The sequence below is a fragment of the Podarcis erhardii genome, assembly GCF_964252035.2.
Source record: "Podarcis erhardii genome assembly, chromosome: 7".
Lineage (NCBI taxonomy): Eukaryota > Metazoa > Chordata > Lepidosauria > Squamata > Lacertidae > Podarcis > Podarcis erhardii.
In genome coordinates, this window is record NC_138511.1 from 87048367 (window position 1) to 87071327 (window position 22961).

General features: G+C 50.0%; 1 protein-coding gene across 9 annotated transcripts in view; it reads right to left on the reverse strand.

Moving 5' to 3' along the window:
- RYR1 (ryanodine receptor 1) overlaps positions 1-22961 on the reverse strand; it is a 223488-nt gene that overhangs the window by 42496 nt on the left and 158031 nt on the right. For 6 of the 9 annotated variants that reach the window (XM_081868598.1, XM_081868605.1, XM_081868599.1 and 3 more), the window contains 13 exons: positions 22113-22283; positions 20477-20536; positions 19920-20057; positions 18826-18938; positions 16180-16276; positions 15110-15216; positions 13021-13072; positions 11514-11588; positions 10153-10252; positions 7780-7859; positions 5905-5981; positions 2359-2432; positions 1439-1456 (listed from right to left, as the gene is read on the reverse strand). In XM_081868598.1, the coding sequence (XP_081724724.1) occupies positions 1439-1456; positions 2359-2432; positions 5905-5981; positions 7780-7859; positions 10153-10252; positions 11514-11588; positions 13021-13072; positions 15110-15216; positions 16180-16276; positions 18826-18938; positions 19920-20057; positions 20477-20536; positions 22113-22283 (1162 nt within the window). The remainder of the gene's footprint in view (positions 1-1438; positions 1457-2358; positions 2433-5904; positions 5982-7779; positions 7860-10152; positions 10253-11513; positions 11589-13020; positions 13073-15109; positions 15217-16179; positions 16277-18825; positions 18939-19919; positions 20058-20476; positions 20537-22112; positions 22284-22961) is intronic. The other 3 variants (XM_081868604.1, XM_081868603.1, XM_081868600.1) reach the window with 1 other exon arrangement.

Consider the following 22961-nt stretch of genomic DNA (forward strand, 5'->3'; position numbering starts at 1 on the left):
CCAGGCATTCTGCTCTTGCTTAGTCAACAGACAACGTACCACATTTTTCGCTCTATAGGATGCACCCGACCATAGGACGCACCTTGTTTTAGAGGGGGAGAACAAGGAAAAAAATTCTCTCCCTCTCTGTGCAGTGCCCCTTTGCCAAGCGGCAGGAGAAACGGAGCCCCTTCCATTTCTCCTCCCGCTTCGCTGAAGGGGCGCTGCGCAGAGAGGGAAAGCTGCGCAGCGCCTCTCCAGCGAAGCCAGAAGAATGAGAGGGGTCAGTGCGCACTGATCCCTCTGGCTCTTCTGGCTTCAGTGAAGGCAACCCGAAGCCTCCGGAGCATGGCGGGAGCGCTCCTACTGTGCTTCGGAGGCTTTGCATCGCTATCGCTGAAGCCAAGGAGCCTGCATTTGCTCCATAAGACGCACACACATTTCCCCTTAATTTTTGCAGGGGGAAAAGTGCGCCTTATAGAGCGAAAAATATGGTACCTCCTGCTTGCTACGCTTCATACCCCTGGGCCTTGCAGCACAGAATGTGTTGGACATCCCTTAAGAACAAAGAGCCTGGCTGCTGGATCAGGCCTAGCTATGTGGCTGGTGACTGGGGGTGGCCGACAAGACCACATAACACAGGTGTTGAAAGACCTACATTGGCTCCCAGTACGTTTCCAAGCACAATTTGAAGTGTTGGTGCTGACCTTTAAAGCCCTAAACGGCCTCAAAGGCCCAGTATACCTGAAGGAGCGTCTCCACCCCCATCATTCTGCCCAGGACGCTGAGGTCCAGCGCTGAGGGCCTTCTGGCGGTTCCCTCATTGTGAGAAGCAAAGCTACAGGGAACCAGGCAGAGGGCCTTCTTGGTAGTGGCACCCGCCCTGTGGAACCCTCTCCCATCAGATGTCGAAGAGAAAAACAACTACCTGACATTCAGAAGACATCTGAAGGCAGCCCTGTTCAGGGAAGTTTTTAATGTGTGACATTTTAATGTATTTTTAATCTTTGTTGGAAGCCGCCCAGAGTGGCTGGAGAAACCCAGCCAGATGGGCGGGGTACAAATAATAAATTATTATTGTTATTCTAGCATGTTGATATTGCAGCAGCCACCCAGATGGCTTGTGAGGATGCTCTCAAGCAGCAGTTGATCACAAGAGCCCTCTCCCCTACAGCGGTTTCCATCAACAGGCCTTTCAGAAATATTAGTGCTTCTGAACGTGAAGGCAGATCATAGCCAACACCTTCCAGATGCCCAGGACCTAACGGAGCACCACGCACTAAGCCAGGGCAGCAGGGGGTTGGGGGTTCTGATCAGTTTTCAGCCTTGAACCCATCAGGTTAGAAAGAGAAACTGGCAAAACTAAATAAATAAACCAGGCCAAACTGACCATTAAAAGGGAAAGGGGGGAAAAGTTAACCCAAAGCAAAACTTAACCCAAAGCAAAAGGATTATTTACCACTTTCACGAATGATGACTGAGGGAGGGGCATCAGTGACACCAGGAGAGGGGAGGGGGAGGGAAGAGAAGGAGGGAGGGGGAGAGAGGAGGTGAGTGCAACACGTCACAGCAAAGAAGGAAAAGGAGATGATTAAAAATAGTAAAAGTAAAAAAGAAAACCCAGCGTGTATTAAAACGACATTAATGTGGAATGAGACCAGAGAACCCGAGGTGAAGGGAGTCAGGTGGGTTGTCGGGGAGGTGAGAGTCCATTATTGATTTGTGAAATCTCAATTAATCCACGTCTCACCCGGAGGAAGCTGTGAACACAAAGAGAAGATGCGCAGAGCACTGGGAAGGAGGAGGCTACCGGGGTGGGGGTGGGGGGAGAGGGAACCAACCCTGGGCCAGGATCGTGCCCAGTCAAATCCTGGCACCCAGCATTCCTGTGGGACTGAAACCTTTAACTTGCACCCCTTCCGAGGGATGGGGAGAGAACCCAGAGTGCATAGTTGGCCAGCCCAGCTAGAAAGCCCCCGTTGCGCAGAGGCATGAATTAGCCATGCCCAGGAGGCAAGGCTTTTGAATCAGCCCCCAGGCTCCCTCCCTGCCTCCCCACAGTAACCCATAGGCCACTCTGCTTCAGGGGCCAAGAGGAGGAAATGGGTTTCCCAGCAAATGAACCAGAAGCTGGAGGCAGGTTTTCGAAATGGAGTATTTTTGGGCCATTGTAAAAAATAAGTTGGTGGGTGGCACCGGGGTGTCAGCAGCCATTGTGAGCAGCAAACACTGATGGGGGGCTGCCTTTTGGAGGGGGCAGAAGGAGTTTGCCCTGCCCAACCGCCCTGTGGGACAGGAGAGCCGCTAGAAATAGGATGGCCTAGTCCCCTGGAAGCCTTGCTGCAGAGCCTCCAAGTGAGGGGGCAGGCGGGGACTTACTCGTTCCGTCCTCCGTCACCATTCCCAAGCCTTCAGCTTTGTTTTGCCTCTCAAAGGCGTTGAGGTCGAGCACACTGTGGAAAAAGAGGAGAGAGGGCGAAGGTGAGCAGAGCCAGCCAACGGGAGATGTCAGGAAGCAGGTCAGAAATAACTCACATGGCTTCAGCAAAGCTAGCATATTTTTCGCACCATAGGGCGCACCGGACCATAGGGCACACCTAGTTTTTAGACGGGGAAATCAATTTTTAAAAATATTTTTTCCCCCCCCAGGCCCCAAAGAGCAGCGTACAGGCTGCGCATAACCTCTCCCTGCTGGAGGGGTTGCGTGCGGCTATGGCACAAACCAAGGCAGCCAGCGGGATGGATCGCGCTGGCTGTTTTGGCTTCCTCTTTAGCCCCACGCAACCTCTCCCTGCTGGGAGAGGCTGCGTGGAGCTAAAGAAGCCATAGCCCCGTGCAGCCTCTCCCTGCTGGAGGGGTTGCGCGCGGCTATGGCACAAGCCTGCATTCACTTCATAGGACGCACACACATTTCCCCTCAATTTTTGGAGGGGAAAAACTGCATCCAATGGAGCAAAAAATACGGTAACTCTTTTTTCAAAGAAACAAGGCAGCCCAGGAGGCCAGACCTAGAGAGCACAGCAAGCCTTTGATACAATAATCTTTATTATCATTGTCCCATACAGAAACAACAAAACTGAAGTTACAGATAGGTAGCCGTGTTGGTCTGCCATAGTCAAAACAAAAAAAATTCCTTCCAGTAGCACCTTAAAGACCAACTAAGTCAGTTCTTGGTATGAGCTTTCGTGTGCATGCACACTTCTTCAGATACACACTGTGTATCTGAAGAAGTGTGCATGCACACGAAAGCTCATACCAAGAACTGACTTAGTTGGTCTTTAAGGTGCTACTGGAAGGAATTTTTTTTGTTTTAACAAAACTGAAAATCTGCATCTGACATTCAGAAACCAACAAGCCTGCTATCCCAGCCATCCCAGCCTGTTTAGCCCCCTAAAAACTCTGATACCCCATAATTAAATACAATATACTCCCATAGAGACTACTTTACACTGCGTTTAAAACCAAAATCGCATTTGGATAGAAGCTGTTTCTCAGGCGGCTAGTCCTAGTCTTTATAACCCTGTACCTTCTTCCAGAAGGCAGAAGCTGAAAGAGATAATTTCCAGGGTGTGCACTATCCTGCGCTATCTCTGCAGCTTTCTTATGGCACCTGGAAGCGTAGATTTGATCCAAGGTGGGAAGAGTGCACCCAACTATTCTCTCCGCAGTCTTTACAACCCTGGACAGCATTGTTTTTTCCCTGACTGTGCAGCTCCCAAACCACACACAGAGACCATAAGTTAATACACTCTCAACAGTACAATGGTAAAATGCCATCAACAGGTCCTTTGAGAGATTGTTTTTCTGGAGGATTCTCATAAAATATAACCTCTGCTGTGCTCTCTTCATCAGGTCTTTGCTGTTTTCTCCCCAGGTTAGGTCATCTCTCAACTTCATTCCCAGAAATCGAAACACTGAGACCTGTTCCACACACTTCCCCTCAATAATAAGTGGCTGAATATTCAATTTACATTTACAATAATCTCTTTTGTTTTCTTTAAGTTAAGGAGTAAGTTGTTTTTCCTGCACCACTCCCCCAACTGCTCAACTTCCTTCCTACAGGCCAACTCTTCCTCTCCAGCCGTGATTAAACCAACCACTGTTGTATCATCTGCAAACTTAATGATCTTATTACTGGGGTATTTGGGGTACAGTCAGCTGTATAGAGCGTATATAAAAGCCTTCCTGGCAGAACCTGTCCCTATGAGGCAGTTGCGGGGACTGAAGGTCCCTGCCTTCCCACAACTCCCTAAGCCACCTCCTCCGATTCCTTCCGGAACAATCTGAGGCTTTGTTGTCTTGCCTGTCTTTGCTCCTCTCTCTTCATCCCTCTTCTGGTCCTGGGAGACTAAACCCCATTATACCTCCTCCTCCCGGTCTTCTCCCTCTGACTACTCATTGTCATCCCACCACCACTCGCGGGGCTCTGAGCCTTCCTCCCTTTGGGGTTCCCCAGCTGGTGCCTCCGTCTACTTCCTCTGCCTCCAGCCAGTCCATGACTGGAGAGCAGAAAAATTCAGAGGGCCAAAAGACAGTAACTGCAGCAACAGCTGGAACGGAATCGTCACAGGATTCTGGCTACAGCGCAGCGGCGTAGCGTGGGTTGTCAGCACCCGGGGCAAGGCAAGTAATTTGCGCCCCCTAACCCGGGGCAAGGCAAGTAATTTGCGCCCCCTAACCCGGGGCAAAGCAAGTAATTTGCGCCCCTAACCCCTAACCTGCTGCCGCTGCCAGCTTCTTCTTGCTGCTGCCTGGGCTGGGGTATTTACGGTAAGGTAGCCATGGTGGCGGCGGTGGGTCCGTGTCAGGTGATCTGAGGCGAGTTGCCGCTGGCGCTGCTGCCCAAACGACGCCGCTTGCCCGGAGGAGGAGGGCAGAGAGGCGAGGAAAATGCAACATGGCCCAGCAGCTGCAGCGGCGGCGGGGCTGTGAGGAGGGGCTGCCTGGCGCGCCCTCCGCGACCCTGACACGCGGGGACCGCGGCGAGCGCTGAGAGCCGCTGCCTGCCGGACGCCTTCAGCCCGGATGCACGTACAGCTCATCGGTTCCGCGAGACATGGGGCTCTGCTACAGCCTGCGCCCGAGGCTCTTCGGCGACTCCGGAGGCGGCGAGCGCCCCCCCCCCCCAGATGTTGCGCCCGGTGCGGCCGCCCCCCCCTGCACCCCCCACGCTATGCCACTACTACAGCACAAATGTATCCCAGTTTCAAAGTTGTTTTCTCTGGGTCAGACTAAATGTGGCGCAGCCGCGACCAGCAAGCCTGTCATGTTCAGCACCGTATGTGCGTGGTGTCTCCTTATTTTTAAACTGTTTATTTAGCTAAGAAACAAATGAAAACATTCTCATATTTCTTTAGTTTCTTTGTAACTCAGGCTTGCAGGTTGAAGGCTCTGACAGGCAAAAAATATGACTTTGATAATATATGGTACTGCATTACTTTTTATGAGAATAAATCTAGCCACATAATAACTGTTCCATGGACCCATGGCAATTTTCAGAGAGACACTTTAAGTTAATATACTTTACGTTACATTGTACACTATCACACCACTTGCACTGTGAATCTGTTTTCTGTTAATGTTGTTACTATGGTTGTTACCTGTGTGTTCTGAAAACCCTCAGGCTTGTTTGTAGGCTAGATCCAGACAGTACTTTGAAATACGGTTCCACTCACTGGACACTGACGCCTACAATTCTAACATTTTGCCATCTGCTGAAAACGTTCCAGCTTTGCCAAGCATTCTTTAGAAAATTAATTTGATCCAGCGTTAGCCATTTCTTCTGGGTTTTATAACCTCCTGATGTTTTAATGCATTTACAGGGCCGTGGTATTTTCTTACAGGGTTTTACGGTTTGGAAGCACTCAAATATATAAGCAGAAGCATAAAAAAGGTAAAAAAGAAGAACAAAATGCTTCTACACACCTGCATGTTTGCATCAGGGCCTGGAGGCTCAGGAAGAATCCCACCTCGTGTTTCTCCTTCAGATAATCCAGCATTTTCTGAGGACAGGGAGAAAGTCAGTATGGGGAGGGGAGCACAAAACTACATGTTAAAGACGTTGCATTAGATGTGTATTTACAGCAGGTGTGTGTTTCTAATGGCAGCCATAAAGAGAGCGAAATCCAGGCCAGGAACCCTTTCCATCCACACCACGATCCCAACAACAACAACAAAACCCCTTCCCAAAATAGGAGCAGCTCAATTCTTACCAAACTAAACCTCCCAGCTGTGCCAGTTTGGCCCTGTGACTGTGGGTGCCCGGCCCCTTCATGGGGAATTTTGTGGGTGCCCAGGGCCCCAGGGAGTTGGCACCTAAGAAATCTCTGAATGCATATTGTGCTCTTGGAGGCTTTAGTTTGGCCAAAATCGAGCATGTACGGTACTTTCAGTAAAGGGTAAATGTAAAGGGACCCCTGACCATTAGGTCCAGTTGTGACTGACTCTGGGGTTGCGGCGCTCATCTCGCTTTATTGGCCGAGGGAGCCGGCATGACTAAGCCGCTTCTGGCGAACCAGAGCAGCACACGGAAACGCCGTTTACCTTCCCGCCGGAGCAGTACCTATTTATCTACTTGCACTTTGATGTGCTTTCGAACTGCTAGGTTGGCAGCAGCAGGGACCGAACAATGGGAGCTCACCCCGTCGCGGGGATTTGAACCGCTGACCTTCTGATCGGCAAGTCGTAGGCTCTGTGGTTTAACCCACAGCGCCACCCGCGTCCTTTCACCTTCCCAGGTAGATGAGCCTTATTTGCCTCTCACTTCCTTCTACAGCACATGCAGGAACCGCCTTCTTGACCGCTGTACTATCGGTCTTGTCCATTCAATCCACTGGAGCCTGTCTTCGCATGCAGGGGAAGTCCCTGACTCATTGTGGACCTGAGACCCATTGGCAAGTCCTCCTAGGCTCTGTGGTTTAACCCAAAGCGCCACCCGCGTCCCCTATGTACTTTCAGAGTTAATGCTAAATACATTACTTCTGGTAAATGAGCCACGGTAGCCGCTGGAGGGCTGTGAAAATTTGTGTCCCAGGCTTTTTAGACTTGTCGACCTATGAACTATCTGAAACCAAAGGGGCGCTTTGGTTTCCAGATGTCATATGCATTGGCAATATTTTCAGTTCTCCCACCTCCCTACAGTGGACCCTCTGGATATGAATTCAATTCGTTCTGGGGGTCCGTGCACACCCTGAAAAATCTGCACCCAGAGGCGCCGCTTCTGCATATGAGTGCTGTGCAATAGTGTGCTTCTGTGCATGTGTGCAGAGTGCTTCTACGCATGCATGAGCGGTGAAACCTGGAAGTATACTTCCGGGTTTGCCAGTTTTGCAACCCGAAGTTTATGTTACTCGAGCATAACGTAACGCGAGGGTCTACTGTATTTAGTGCAAATTCAGAACAAACAACCACCCACAGAAAAAGACATTTGCCCCGATCCATTGGTAAAGGGTGGGTTTGCCAGGGAGGGGAAGTGGTGGGGCAAGTGGAAGTATGGATGGGCCCGCAGTTCAAAGCATGTTTCTATATGGAGTAAGAAATGGGAGATAAGTAAAGGAAGAGTAAGTAATGAGTAAGCCTTACAATAAGTATCAACTTAAACAATAAAAATGGCTAAAAAAGCAGTTTCATAAAACAGATCTACCTTTAATTACAAAAGCCAAGTGGCAGTGGTTAAATATACAACTTAGAAAAAAGGAACCAATATGCAGCAATTTAAACTCAAATCAGTGGCAAAGTTCATAGGCAGGGAATGAATCACTTGCCAAGAAGCCTTGCGTCTCCCTCCCTTGGCCCTCCTACCTGCTGCACTTCCTCATTGCCACCATTCAGGATGGAGATGCCCAGCTTCAGGGTAGAAGATACCATAGCGCCAGGCTCCCCTGCAGAGACAGGGAAATGATTTATTACACTGGCATCTGTGCAGCAGGGAAAGGGAACTCCAATGCCTTCCGGAGGGGCTACAACTCCGATCCTGGCTACTGGCCACGCTGCCTGGGGCTGATTGGAGTTGGAGTCTGGCAACATCTGGAGGTTCCCCATCCCTGCCATATAGCTTGGGGCTCAGGCGCATGAAGGAGCACCTCCTCTCCTTGTCTGCGCCAGCCCATGCTCTAAGATCTATGTTCTGAGCTACTGTATTTTTCCGTGTATAAGACGAGGTTTTTTTTACCCAGTTTTTTAGGTTTAAAAACGTGGGTCGTCTTATCCACGGAATACAGTGGTGCCCCGCAAGACGAACGCCTCGGAAGACGAAAAACTTGCCAGACGAAGGAGTTTTTCGTTTTCTTAGCCGCTTTGCAAGACGCATCTCCCTATGGGCTTGCTTCGCAAAACGAAGCTTGCCCCGCAAGCTCCGGGGATAGCGGGGAAGCGCAGCGGGGAGAAGATCGCTTCTCCCCGTTGCCAGCCTCGCAATCTCCGGGGACAGAGGGGAAGGTGCGCGCGCCTTCCCCTCTCTCCCCGGACCCCTTTTGAACCAAGGGGCGGCAACGGGGAGAAGCGATTCTCCCCGCTGCCCCTTCCCTTGCTTTAAAACAGGTCCGCGCCTTCCCCTCTGTCCCCGGAGATTGCGGGGCAGGCAACGGGGAGAAGCAATCTTCTCCCCGCCGCCCCTTGCTTTAAACAGGTCCGGGGACAGAGGGGAAGGCGCGCGGCACTTCCCCTCTGTCCCCGGACGGTCTCCATAGGAACGCATTGATTGATTTTCAATGCATTCCTATGGGAAACCGTGCTCCGCAAGACGAAAAACTCGCAAGAAGAAAAAACTTGCGGAACGAATTAATTTCGTCTTGCGAGGCACCACTGTATAGCAATTAAATATATCAACAAATGCGGTACTTGCTCCAGCAGTCGCAGCTCGTGGCAGTGGCGAGCTGCGGGGCCTCCATAGTCTGCTTGCCTCCTCCCACTCAGCTTGCCCCACAGCTGGGAGTCTGTAGGCGGTCCGTTTTTTGCGCGCGGCATCTTCACGCAGCTCCATGTGTGTGCAGGCGGTGCAATGTTACACAGGTGGAGCGTGGCGATGCAAGTAATATTCCCCCCTCTGCCTTTCACATCAGTGAAACATCACGCTTTGCGCTCCTGCTGTGTAATGTTGTGCTACCCGCACACAAATGCTGCTGTGCGAAGATGCCACGCAGAAAAAACGGATGGCAGAAACCACCTACCAGCTGCCCGATCTCAACCAGCGGCTGCCAATCGCACTCCTGATTGCTGCGACGAGGGCATCTGTCTACTGGCTGCCGCAGCGGCAATCGGGAAGACAATTGGCGGCTAATGCTGGTGAACGGCCAGCTGATAGGTGGTTTCTGAAATGTGAGCGGTTGGGTGCTGCATTCTGGCAGTGAGCGATTTTCACACACACGCTCCAGCAATCAACCGGCCAATTGCCGCTTACAATCTCGGGCTCATGCTTCGTTCCTGCAGGTGAGCTATTTTCACGCCCCCATAGGTAAAGGTAAAGGGAGCCCTGACCATTAGGTCCAGTCGTGACCGACTCTGAGGTTGCAGCGCTCACCTCACTTTATTGGCCGAGGGAGCCGGCATACAGTTTCTGGTTCATGTGGCCAGCATGACTAAGCTGCTTCTGGCGAACCAGAGCAGCACACGGAAACGCTGTTTACCTTCCCACCGGAGTGGTACCTATTTATCTACTTGCACTGGCAGGCTTTTGAACTGCTAGGTTGGCAGGAGCAGGGACCGAGCAATGAGAGCTCACCCCGTCGCAGGGATCTGAACCGCCGACCTTCTGATCGGCAAGTCCTAAGCTCTGTGGTTTAACCCACAGCGCCACCTGCGTCCTTTACCCCCCATAACCCCCCCCAAAGCTCCTTTTCTAAATTTTGAGGCCCCCAAAATAGGGGTCGTCTACTAGATAGGGGAATCTTACAGACAGAAAAGTACGGTATTTGATATGGCAGCCTAGGAACTCCAAATGTTTCCCTAGCCCCGTGCAGGGGCTTCGCACTGTCTGTGTCCACAGGATTGCCAGCATGGAATCTGAGTAGCATCCTAGGACCCACAGCGGGTTTCTAGCTGGGCCTTGTAGCTGAAGAACGGGAGGAAAGCTTCCTCACCCCCACCAACCTCACCCAAGGCCTCCCAACATGGGAAAGCGGAACCCTGCCAAGGGACCCAGGGGAAGGGTGGAGACGAAGAAGGGCCGCTTCTGACCTTTGCAGGCGCTAATCATCTGCAGAACCATCTCGGCCGCCCCACGGTTGTGCAGGCGGGACTGCTGATAAAGGAGCTTCTGCTTCTCCATCTCCTTTTCCTGCAAGGAGGCAAGACAGTGTGAACTGAGGCAGGGCTGTCTTAAGAATAGGTGGCGCTGGGGTGCAAAGATCCGCCCGGAGCCCACCCCAGTTGCCCAGTCCCAGGCGCGCAGGAGGGAGGAGCTGGCTGGCCGCCTCAGCATCTTGCTGGCTTGGTCGCCCCCGAACGCACGACACAGATGGGTGGGTTCTTTCCCGGACTCAACTCTCAGGCCCCAGACTCTCGGCCTGGTCCCCTGAGAGCCCGGCGCCTGGGTGCCCCGCACCTCTAGCGCCTATGGGTAAGATGGCCCTGAACTGAAGGCTGGAGGTCAGTGTCAACCATCATTTCCTTGAGGGGTGCCTACACTTCTCCTTCTTAGGACAGCCGCTTCTTGCACCACCAGGGTTGCTGTGCAAGGGAGGGCAGGCTGGAGGGCTGGCCGCATGGCTCCAGTCAAAGAATCCATGTCACTGGTCCGGGCCCGGGAGGTCAGGTGACCCGATCTGGTGCCACCAGCTGATATAAAGCTTTCAAAGTGGCTGCTTTCCTTCCCTGAGCAAGGTCACTGGTGTTCACCTCCTAGGCCTTAAATGCCCATCACAGCCAGCCTTGTTTGGAATCCAATGAGCGTTGGTGCACTGGTCAGTTTTTGGAACGGTATGCACAACCGCTGAGTTGATCCCCAGATTAACAACTTGGTCCTGACCGCAGCCTTTGGTTTTAGCACTGTTTCTCTGCCTTCTTTCTCAAGGTACCTCACCCACTCCAGGTTGGACCAGGAAGGTATACATTGGAACAGTGAAGATACAATTGTCCCACTAACCCAAGATGGCAACTGCAGGTGTACGTTTGCCCACTCAGGTCTCCCTTGGTACCTGCAGCATCTCCTCCTCGTCTCTCCTCCCCCCAACCCCACCCCGCCCCACATTGCAATTAGGCCGAAATAACAAAGCACACTGCGATTTTGCAAATGAAACCATCTTTTAAAGGCCAGTAGGTCATAGGATAATGGTCGACTGATGGGGAGTTGTATAACCTCCCCGCAAACAAATCGCAAAAGGGGCTCAGGGAAGAGCAGGCATTGTATAACCTCTGCACAAGCTTTTCGTGCAAACAAATCGGAGTGAATGATGGTCAATCAATAGGTTGCCTGGAAGTTGCCCAAGACTTTGCAAACGTACGCCCAAGTTTCTGGAGGTTTGAGACCGAGCGGGCAAATGTTTGCTGAAAGTTCAAAAACCTCTCAGGGCGGCTGGGTGCAGGGGGGAATCCTTTACCTCAAATGGAACCTCAGCCTCTTCCCCTTCTTCGCCATTTTCTCCACCTTCTTCTCCTTCGTTGATGTGGCAACTCTGGAGTCCAGGGGACCAAAGGATAAGAGGGATGAGCACATAAACACAAAATACCGTCCCGCATCGGAACTAGCGACAGAACCTCAGAGCTCTTTGTGGCTTGCTCTAGAGCAGGCACGTCCAACAGGTAGATCGTGATCTACTGGTAGATCACAGAATATCTGTGGTAGATCACTGGTAGATCGCTGGCTCCCCCCCCAAAAAGCTCTACAACTTTGACCTGAACCCCACAAAACAGGGGTTCTCCTCCTATAAAAAGCTCCAAAACTTTGACCTGAACCCCCAAACAAGGGGTAGATCACTGCCAGTTTTTAACTCTGTGAGTAGATCACAGTCTCTTGGGAGTTGGCCACCCCTGCTATAGAGTCAGCTCTTGATTCAATAAACCTACTACCCCCTAGCCAGCTGCTGCGGGCCTCTCAGAGAGGCAAACATAGCTCACTAACCTCCATTTGTCCACAGGGGGACTTGGCGAAAGTCATCTCTGAGTAACACGCTGGCGTTTACTGATACAGTGGTGCCTCGCAAGATGAAATTAATCCGTTCCACAAGTCTCTTCCTCTTGCGGTTTTTTCGTCTTGCGAAGCACGGCTATTAACGGCTTAGCAGCTATTAGCGGCTTAGTGGCTATTAACGGCTTAGCGACTTAGCGGCTATTAACGGCTTAGCGGCTTTAAGAAAAAGGAAACAAACTCGCAATAACTCGCAAGATGTTTCGTCTTGTGAAGCAAGCCCATAGGGAAATTCGTCTTGCGGAACGACTCAAAGAACGGAAAACTCTTTCGTCTTGCGCGTTTTTCGTCTTGCGAGGCGTTCGTCTTGCGAGGTACCACAGTACTAGCACAGCAACCTTCCCCAACCCAGTGCCCTCCAAATGTTTTGGGCCACAACTCACATCAGTCCCAGCCAGCAAGCGCTCTTACATTTTCTCCCACATTTTCTGCATGCCAGATTACATGTTAAAGGCACAGGAGTAGGATCAATAAAAATGGGTGGCAAACATCACGACAAGCTTCAGTCCTCCTTCTGAGGCCTCTAACGTGCCATGCAATTAAAACACACCATTTTCGATAGTCATGGCTTCCCCCTCAAAGAATCCTGGGAATTGTAGTTTGTTAAGGGTGTTGGAAACTCCTATTCCCCTTACAGAGGTACAATTCCCAGGCAGATTTAACCATCAACCCTTCTTCCCAGGGAACTATGGGAATTGCAGTTCTGTGAGGGAAATAGGGGGCCTGCTCTCAGGACCCTCAGCAAACCACAGCTCCCAGAATTCTTCCAGGAATTTTGGCTGTTTAAAGTGGTGTAATGGTTTAACTGAATGGTGTGGCTGTGGTCTGGGAATGATCACGCATTACATCTTTCTTTTGGAGAAAAAACAGATTAAAATGGCTGAAAATGGTGACCCGGGGCATAGTGGCCTGTCTCTCACCTTTGCCATGATGTCAGCATATGCCATATACAGATAGTCTTCGTCCAGTTTGCTGAAACAAAACAGAGGAGGTTCTATGTGCTGAAACTGGCCTCTCCATAACACTTGCTCCCAGTATTTATTTTATCATGCTTTTAAAGAATAATAATATTGCAGGCAGAGAAGAGCACCTCCCAGTTACTAACCCAAAATCATAATGTAAAGATGTGACTCACATTATAAACTAAGGGGAATGATGAATGTGGTCCCCACAGCATAATTAGACTGTCTACCTTTCGACAAACTTGCTTCCTTGCAACAGATTTGCTCTTCTTCGGACATAGGCATTATTCCTGCATTCCAAATTCTAAAGAACCATTCTTTTCCCCCCCTTTTTTGGGGTGTGTGTGTTATAATCTTTTTTATTGAGTTTTAATTCAATAACATTTAAATTCAAACATTAAACATCATCATCATCATTTAGGATTCCCTGAATCCTTAGACTCCCCTCCACCCTTCCATGGTTACCATTTTAAACTATTTCAACCATTTCCTCTATTTTTCTTAAACCATCCATTTTTACCTTAGTAAAGGTAAAGGGACCCCTGACCATTAGGTCCAGTCGTGGCCGACTCTGGGGTTGTGGCGCTCATCTCGCTTTATTGGCCAAGGGAGCCGGCGTACAGCTTCCGGCTCATGTGGCCAGCATGACTAAGCCACTTCTGGTGAACCAGAGCAGTGCACGGAAACGCCGTTTACCTTCCCGCTGGAGCGGTACCTATTTATCTACTTGCACTTTGACGTGCTTTCGAACAGCTAGGTTGGCAGGAATAGGGACTGAGCAATGGGAGCTCCAAGCTCTGATCGGCAAGTTCTAGGCTCTGTGGTTTAACCCACAGCGCCACCCATGTCCTTACCATTTTTACCTTAGCGTTCCTCAAATCCTGCCAAAGGTTTTAGTTGTTTACAGTGTTCTCTTAAGTACATTGTGAATTTCCCCCACTCCTTCTTAAAGTTTCTCTCCTAAAGAACCATTCTGACTGGGCGGGGTGGAGAGAGATCCTATTTCTGTGGAGGGATCAATGTCTCCTAGCTACGATAGCTACGCTCTGCTTCCACGGTTGGAGGCAGGAATGATTCTGAATACCAGTTGCTGGAAGCCACCGAAAAGGAGTGTGTTCCTGTCTCGGGTCCCGTTTGCCAGCTGCTGGCAGGCATCTGGTTGGCCGCTATGAGAAAAGGGTGCTGGACTTAAATGGGCCATTGATGTGATCCAGAAAGCTCTGTTGATGCTCTTAATGCTCTGGCTCAATACAAGGCAGCTTCCAATGTCCCTAGCCTCTTTATCCCATGCCCAGCTAAAAAGTCCAACCTGGCTCCGATCCCACACATGCACCCTGCCTGCGACTACTCATCATCATCATTTTATTTGTATATCGCCTTTCCACAGTTAAAACAATGTTCAAGGCGGCTTACAAGATGAAAAGATTTACATCCCGTATTTTTTGCTCTATAAGACTCACTTTTTCCCTCCTAAAAAGTAAGGGGAAATGTGTGTGCGTCTTATGGAGCGAATGCAGGCTGCGCAGCTATCCCAGAAGCCAGAACAGCAAGAGGGATTTCTGCTTTCACTCCGCAACGATCCCTCTTGCTGTTCTGGCTTCTGAGATTCAGAATATTTTTTTTCTTGTTTTCCTCCTCCCAAAAACTAGGTGCGTCTTATAGAGCGAAAACTACGGTAATTACAAATAAAGCAAAGTAGTCATAAAAATAAATAAAACACATTAAAAACTACATAACCAAACTGAACAATTTCCACATAAAAATAAAGATACAAAAAGTTAATATCAGTAATACCAGTTAATATCAGTAACAGCAAAAACTTTCCCCCAAATACCCCAGTCCTTGCTAGGCAGCAGCTGCAGTCCTTATGGGACCTGTCAGGCCACGCCCAAGGCCAGAAAAGATGTGTATGATAAGGGCTTCAGTTCCAAACCAATCCTTGCAGTGGAGGGAGTATAGATGGCTCCTGGCAAAGAGTATACCCAGTTGAGGTCTGCATGCATGGTTTGAATAGTGCTCCAAAGAACTCAGATGTTAGAAGACTCACCTCTTCTCGGTCAGCGCTGTCCTGCTGAAATGCAGGATGAGCTGATGCAAAGGATCCGGTTTCTTTTCTGCCTCCTCTTCCTCTTCCTCTTCCTCCTCCCCTGGTTTCTACATCCCACCCCCCCCCGGCAAGAACAAAAGGAAAACAGCGTTAGAGGTTAGGCATGGGGCAGCTGTCCCCTGGAGTGTACGGGATCCCTGATGCTATGATATGGGATGGGGGAAAGAAAACCATAGAAAAGCCTCTTCCTGGGAGATGACAGAAAAGGAAAACCCCTAGGGCAGTCTTTCTCAACCTGTGGGTCCCCAGATGTTGTTGGACTACAACTCCCATCACCCCTAGCTAGCAAGGCCAGAGCTCAGGGATGATGGGAGTTGTAGTCCAACAACATCTGGGGACCCACAGGCTGAGAACCACTGCCCCAGGGTATAGCACCTGGTGTGCATTTATGTATATCTATCTATCGATCGGTTGGAAATATGGGAGGACTAGAAAACTCAGTGGCTCATTCCACACCCAGCTCAGCACCTCTCCTGTTCTCCCTCCCAGGAAGGGCATTCCAGACCCAATGATGTCTCTTCCATTCCTGCTGTTAAACCGAAGCCAGAACACTGCTCTTTGCTGCCAAAAAGTCAGGCATATAGAGGATTTCCACCACAGAGCTGCCAAGTGGTACATGCCCCCCTGCATGTGTGCGTGTGTGAAGGGAGGGAGAAAGGTTGTTTTCTGCTGCTCCAGAGAAGCGGACACGGAGTATGGTTCCAAACTACAAGAAAGAAGATTCCACCTAAACATTAGGAAGAACTTCCTGACAGTGAGAGCTGTTCGACAGTGGAATTTGCTGCCAAGGAGTGTGGTGGAGTCTCCTTCTTTGGAGGTCTTTAAGCAGAGGCTTGACAACCATATGTCAGGAGTGCTCTGATGGTGTTTCCTGCTTGGCAGGGGGTTGGACTCGATGGCCCTTGTGGTCTCTTCCAACTCTATGATTCTACGGCGTCCAACTTTCCATTTAATGCTAGAACTTCAGGCTGCACATAGCATTTGGTTCCCATTCTTTCCCCAGGACTCACAGACAGATCGTCAATCATCCTGTCTTCAAAGGGGTGCTCTTCGGTAAGGATCCAGGACAGCTTGTAGCTCTCCAAGTACATGTTGCAAGCCCGGTGCCTGGAAAACAGACGGGAGCAGGTCAGCCATTAGCCCAGCTCTGCCCTGCCTGCTTCACATAGTGAAGAGGTACACAGGAGCTGGGTACCATGCTTGCGAGATCACTGTGCCCCATAGATGCCCCCTTGAATACTTTATGTTAGGATTTTATATATATATATATATATATATATATATATATATATATATATATATAAATTTTTATTAAGATTTTAAAGGTCACAGAAAAAAATAGGAAAATATATATATAAATATACATAACAATCAAAGAAGAAAAAGAAAAAACCATACATATAGAAAAACATCATCAAAAAACAGAAAACAGAAATAAGAAACAAGTCAAACCTTTAAATCACTTACTTACATTCACTTATTTCCTTGACCTCCTCACGCCTCCCATTTTTGTATTCTAATTCAATTAGATATTCCAGCAAATCCTTCCAACTTTGTTTTTATCCTAATAGTTTATCTTAATATACTATAATTTTACATTCTCTCTTTCACCAATTCATTTTTTACTTAATCCTTTATGTCTTTTCTGCTAAAACCACATAATTTTTTTCCCCAACATCTTTCTAACATTCCTTAAACTTTATGTTAGGATTTTACCCATCCATGCTGCTCCAGCAGTAGTACTATGTTTTGTGTATATCATGTGAGTGAATGAGCGTGAGACAGGAAGTCTCAGTACTGTTGGAAGTTGGTTTCACTTCTGAAAGCGTTGTTTTTCTGTACTGGTGCTCAGAGAGCACAGACATGCTGATGGATTCGCTGTATATATGTAAAGGGACCCCTGACCGTTAGGTCTAGTCGTGATCAACTCTGGGGTTGCGGCGCTCATCTCGCTTTATTGGCCGAGGGAGCCAGCATACAGCTTCCGGGTCATGTGGCCAGCATGACTAAGCCGCTTCTGGCGAACCAGGACAGCGCACGGAAACGCCGTTTACCTTCCCGCCGGAGTGGTACCTATTCATCTACTTGCATTTTTGACGTTCTTTCGAACTGCTAGGTTGGCAAGAGTTGGGACCGAGCAACGGGAGCTCACCCCGTCGCGGGAATCGAACCGCCGACCTTCTGATCGGCAAGTCCTAGGCTCAGTAGTTTAACCCACAGCGCCACCCGCGTCCCCTCTCTGTATATATAGACTGTAAATAAAGAAGTTTTAGAACTACGATTGACTCTTTCTTCTGCTATGATAGGCCAGAAGATGAGTGTGGTCCTCTCAGGAGAGAGGGGTCGCTTATCACCAGTCTTTCTGGACTGAGGGAGATTTACAGCCAGGGAGGACCACCGGAAAGATGCCCTGATGACTTGGGAAGTTTCCAACACTTTAATCCGGGGAACAGGAGCTGCTACAGGTGTCACGTAACACCCCTGCCACACTTGTAAGAAATCAATCTTTTGATATGGCAGTCCCCACACTTCGGAACTCCCTGCCTATTGGCATCAGGTAGGTACTTTCACTGTACTCCTTTCAGTGCCCGCTAAAAACATTTTTTTGTTTAGGCAAGCCTATCCAGGCATGTAGAATGCTGACATGGGATAGCTCAGTCAGCAGAGAATGAGACTCTCAACCTCAGGGCCACGGGTTTGAGTCCCATGTTGGGCAAAGACATGACCCTATTGATCCTTTTGAACTCTATGTGGGTTTTCTAATTCTACGTGGGTTTTCAGCTTATCGTTGATTTTAATTATTTTTTTTTAATGTTTCATACGGCTGTTTTCAATTGCTTTTCGTTTACTGGTGACGGTCCTCCTCTTTTCGTAAATCGCATTGAGGTTTTATTGCAACACAGCGGCATATAAATCTTATGGAATAAATAAATAATTCCCTCCCCACCCCATGGCACGGCCAGCTAGTGGTCCCAGCAATTAAATAAATAATTTTTTATTTATACCCCGCCCTTCCCGGTTCAGAAAACCCGGCTCAGGGTGGCTAACAACAAATTTAAAACACTTAATTGATGCAACAAAAAACAGCATAAAATACAGTATAAAATGTCAATAACAATAAATTCAGAATTCAAAAATCAATTTAGGAGGGAAATCTATCCAATATACATTAGATGATCACCAGGGCTAGCTGGCTAAATTAGTCCTATTTGGGCCAGCGAGGAGACCAGGGGAGAATTAGCTGTGGGATCCCAGAGCAGGTAATCTTCATAAAAAGGGGAGGGGGAGGGAAGGAAGGGGAATAAAAGATCAGGCTAAGTTCAGACTGAAAGCCAGGCGGAATAGCTCTGTCTTACAGGCCCTGCGGAAGGATGTTAAATCCTTCAGGGTCTTGGTCTCATGGGACAGAGCATTCCACCAGGTCAGAGCCATCACTGGCCCTGGTGGAGGATAATCTGACTTCCTTAGGGCCCGGGACCTCTAAACTATGATTATTCATGGGCCTTAAGGTCCTCTGCGGGGCAGACCATAAGTGTCTGTGTGGTCACAGAGACCTCCCGAACCCACAGCTGGGATGCCGGAGGGTTTGCGTGGCTTGAGCGAAATACAACTCAACAAGACGGAGCTCAAAACCTCCCCGGATCACCTCAACTCACCTGGGCAGGTTGTAGAGGGGCGTCATGCGGAAGCAGGCCACCACGGCTCGCCGCCGTTGCTTGGAGAGCAGCTTGTGCCACACGGCCTTCTTTGACTTGTAAGGGTGCTCCGTCTGTGGGGTGTGTACAAATCTCACTGGGGCTGGAGGGCTGGGAGACTTCTTCAATCATTTCCCACCTACTTTTCCCTCTCCCATTTCCAGCATGCTCCCTCCCTCTGACCCCTTGTCTCTGAGGGATCTCATGAAGGTGGCTGGAGGCTTCAGGGCAGAAAATCGTTTGCAGGTGTCTACCAGGGCACCTCTCCATTCTTAAGGAAATCAGCCCTGAGTGCTCATTGGAAGGACAGATCCTGAAGCTGAGGCTCCAGTACTTTGGCCACCTCATGAGAGGAGAAGACTCCCTGGAAAAGACCCTGATGTTGGGAAAGATGGAGGGCACAAGGAGAAGGGGGAGACAGAGGACGAGATGGTGGGACAGTGTTCTCAAAGCTACCAGCATGAGTCTGACCAAACTGCGGGAGGCAGTGGAAGACAGGAGTGCCTGGCGTGCTCTGGGCCAGGGGATCACGAAGAATCGGACACGACTAAACGACAACAACAACAACCAGGGCACAGGAGCTGTAGCTCAGTGACAGAACACCTGCGCTGCCTGCAGAAGGTCCCAACTTCAATCTCTGGGCATCTCTAGGTAAGGCTGGGGAGGTCCCATGCCTGAAACCTGGGACAGTCACTGCAGGTCAGTGTAGATGTTACCAAACTGGATAGATTCAGAGTGAGGCAGCTTTCTATACTCCTGTTCCATCCATGTCAGATCTGAGGAGGGGATTCCAAGTGCACTAGAGTTAACTAGACAGCCCCAAAGGGAACTGAACTGCCTTCTGCAGCTATCCTTTCAAGCTGGAGATGTTTTAATGAACTCCTTTGTGGGGAGCTCTCCGTTTAACAGAACAGCAGAAGTGATGGCAACCCGTTAAAAGTTGAAGGCCCTTACCCAGGTGAGCCACTTAACAGTTGCCTAGATCACCTGCTGGTTAAATCTGGCCACATTCTTCTGCCTGCTAAACCCAGCTTGCCAGCTTTCTCTGCCTGTACCTGCTCCAGGTGGTAGAGCACAGCCGAAACCTCCTGAACCCGTTTGACAATCTTCTCTGGATTGTTGCTGTCCTCGGCTTTGCCAGACATCTCCTTGTAAAGGGCCATCTGCCAGCGCATGGACGAAGAGTTCTCACACTGCAAGGGAAAAAAAAAAGATGGGCGTCACTGCAGTTGAGAAAGACGGGCGCCCCTCATCAGTGGCGTAGCGTGGGTTGTCAGCACCCGGGGCAAGGCAAGTAATTTGCGCCCCCTAACCCGCACACCTGGCACCCCCCCCTCCACAGTGGGCGGCGACCCGGCGGCTCGGATCGGATTCGCACAGCCAGCACAGCAGTGAGAGAGAGTGAGTGAGCCAGGTAGGGGCAGAGAGCTGCGAGTGCGAGCGCGCCCCCCCAGATGTTGCGCCCGGTGCGGACGGCCCCCCCTGCACCCCCCAAACTACGCCACTGCCCCTCATTCAGGGTAAGGAGGCCTGACTTGCTCCCTCACTAGTCTGGGAGGTGTATTTTGAACTTGCAAAGATCTCCTTCCTCAAGCATCCTTGTGACACTCACCTTGCCCTGGAGGTGCAGGTTGTTGTTGAGGAATTCACGTACCTCCTCATCAGTGTCTTTCTGTAGAGAGATTGAAAGAAAGAAAGAGGAGGCCTTCATATGAGCAAACGAGAGTGGCAACAGTCACGCCTGATATTATTTGGCAACAAGTACCTGTGAGCTGTAGTGTACACACATGCTTATGGTACTATATTTATTATGATGATTGTGATGATTATGATTATTGACTACATTTATAACCAAACGTTCGTCCAAATAACAGGGTTATTCTTGCCTGCTGCCCAGTTGGCACTGACCCGAGACAGAGCCTTCTAGGTGGTGGCTCCCTTTCTGTAGAATGCTGCCCCAGGTGAAGTGCACCTGCCTCTCTCAATACAGAAGAAAGTTAAAAACATTCCTGCTTACCCAGGCATTTAATGGCTGAGAGATACTGGCCACGGCAATCATGAAATTAATAACTGTGAGGATATGTGATTGTTTTTAAATGTTTCTTGATGTTCTAAATGTGTCTGAATGTTTTTCGATGTTTTCAAGTACAGTGGTACCTCTGGTTACGAACTTAATTTGTTCCGGAGGGCCATTCTTAAGCTGAAACCGTTCTTATCCTGAGGCGCGCTTTCACTAATGGGGTCTCCCGCTGCGCCACACGCCTCTGGCACACGATTTCCGTTCGTATCCTGGGGCAAAGTTTGCAACCAGGAGCAGCTGCTTCCAGGTTAGCAGAGCTCGTAACCTGAAGCATTCGTAACCAGAAGCGTTCATAACCAGAGGTACCACTGTATGTTTTTATTCAATTTCAAATTGTACTTTTGCTGTTTGCCACCCTGGGCTCCTTTGGGATGAAGGGCGGGATGAAATTTGGAAACTAATACAGTGGACGCTTGGGTTGCGAACGTGATTTGTGTGGGATACACGTTCGCAAACTGCAGCATTCGCAACCCTCGTCTGCACACACGAAGGTTGTGATTCAGCGCTTCTGCGCATGTGCGACCGCTGAAACCCGGAAGTAACCTGTTCCGGTACTTCTGGGTTTTGGCGGTCCGTAACCCAAAAAAGGGACACGGGTGGCGCTGTGGGTTAAACCACAGAGCCTAGGACTTGCCAATCAGGAGGTCGGCGGTTCAAATCCCCGCAACGGGGTGAGCTCCCGTTGCTCGGTCCCTGCTCCTGCCAACCTAGCAGTTCGAAAGCACATCAAAGCGCAAGTAGATAAATAGGTACCGCTCCGGCAGGAAGGTAAACGGCGTTTCCGTGCGCTGCTCTGGTTCGCCAGAAGCGGCTTAGTCATGCTGGCCTCATGACCCGGAAGCTGTACACCGGCTCCTTCGGCCAATAAAGCGAGATGAGCGCCGCAACCCCAGAGTCGGCCGTGACTGGACCTAATGGTCAGGGGTCCCTTTACCTTTACTAACCCGAAAAAATGCAACCTGAAGCGGCTATAACCTGAGGTATGACTGTATACTTGTATTTCATTATAATTTTTAAAAAGTATTCTAAGTCCTCTTCCTCCAGAAGTGGCAAGAAAGCTGACCATTGACCCCATTAGCATTGGGAGACTTGGAACCCCCACTTCCAAACCTCCCTGTGTGAAAGAGGCAGATAATTATTCCCATGCCCTCCCCCACAACCTTCTCACCAGGGCATAGCGTATCTTAGCCAAGTTGATCAGCTCCTGGTCCGTGGGGGAGCACATGTTCAGGCCAATGGGGAGCATCTTCTTGAGCGTGGCCACGATGAGCGATGTCTGCACGGAATAGCGGTCCCCGCGCCTCTTCTTCTTGGTCCGCTCCTGGTCCGAGCCACCCGACTGGGAGGAAGGTTAGGAGAAGGAGACAAGGGGAATTAACACTGTGCGGGGAGTTGTGGCAGGGGGACCGGCCACTCGGGCTATCCTACGGCATGCCAAGAGATCAGCTGGGCCAAAGCTTAACGGCCAAGCACCGCTCTGAGGATTCGATGAGGTTTGGGGCGCGGGGGTGAGAGGTGGGGTCTAAAGGCTCCCCCCCCCCGTGGGAGAATGACGGGCGCGTGTTTTCCTTCGCAAGAAGAGAAGAGGAAGAAGAACCCCCAGCAACGGCCAACGTTGTTCCTTGCACAAAGGCACTCCTTGGGGGTAGAAGGTCCTCTGCGGTCTGCTCCAAATGTAGGAAGGTCTTTACTACATGGAATCTTCAAATGGGGGTGGAAGGAAAATACGCCCATTGTTACTTCTGAGGAGTTCTGCCAGGGGTGCATGGATCAAAAACCCGCAAGCATGCACCGGCTTCTTGATCCATAAACTGGAGACAAAATAAAAGAAAATGCTCACACCGGGTGACTTCAGAAGCAGCAATGCACGTGGTTTTCACCCTACATGAGAACCGTCCTCATGTATGGAAAACGTCCTGTACAAATCAGCCTTATGGGAAATGAGAAGGAGGCACTGGGGTGTGAAGTGGGGTGTGGAGTGGGAGTCTGGGATCCAGCTCATGGCAGTGTAGAGTGG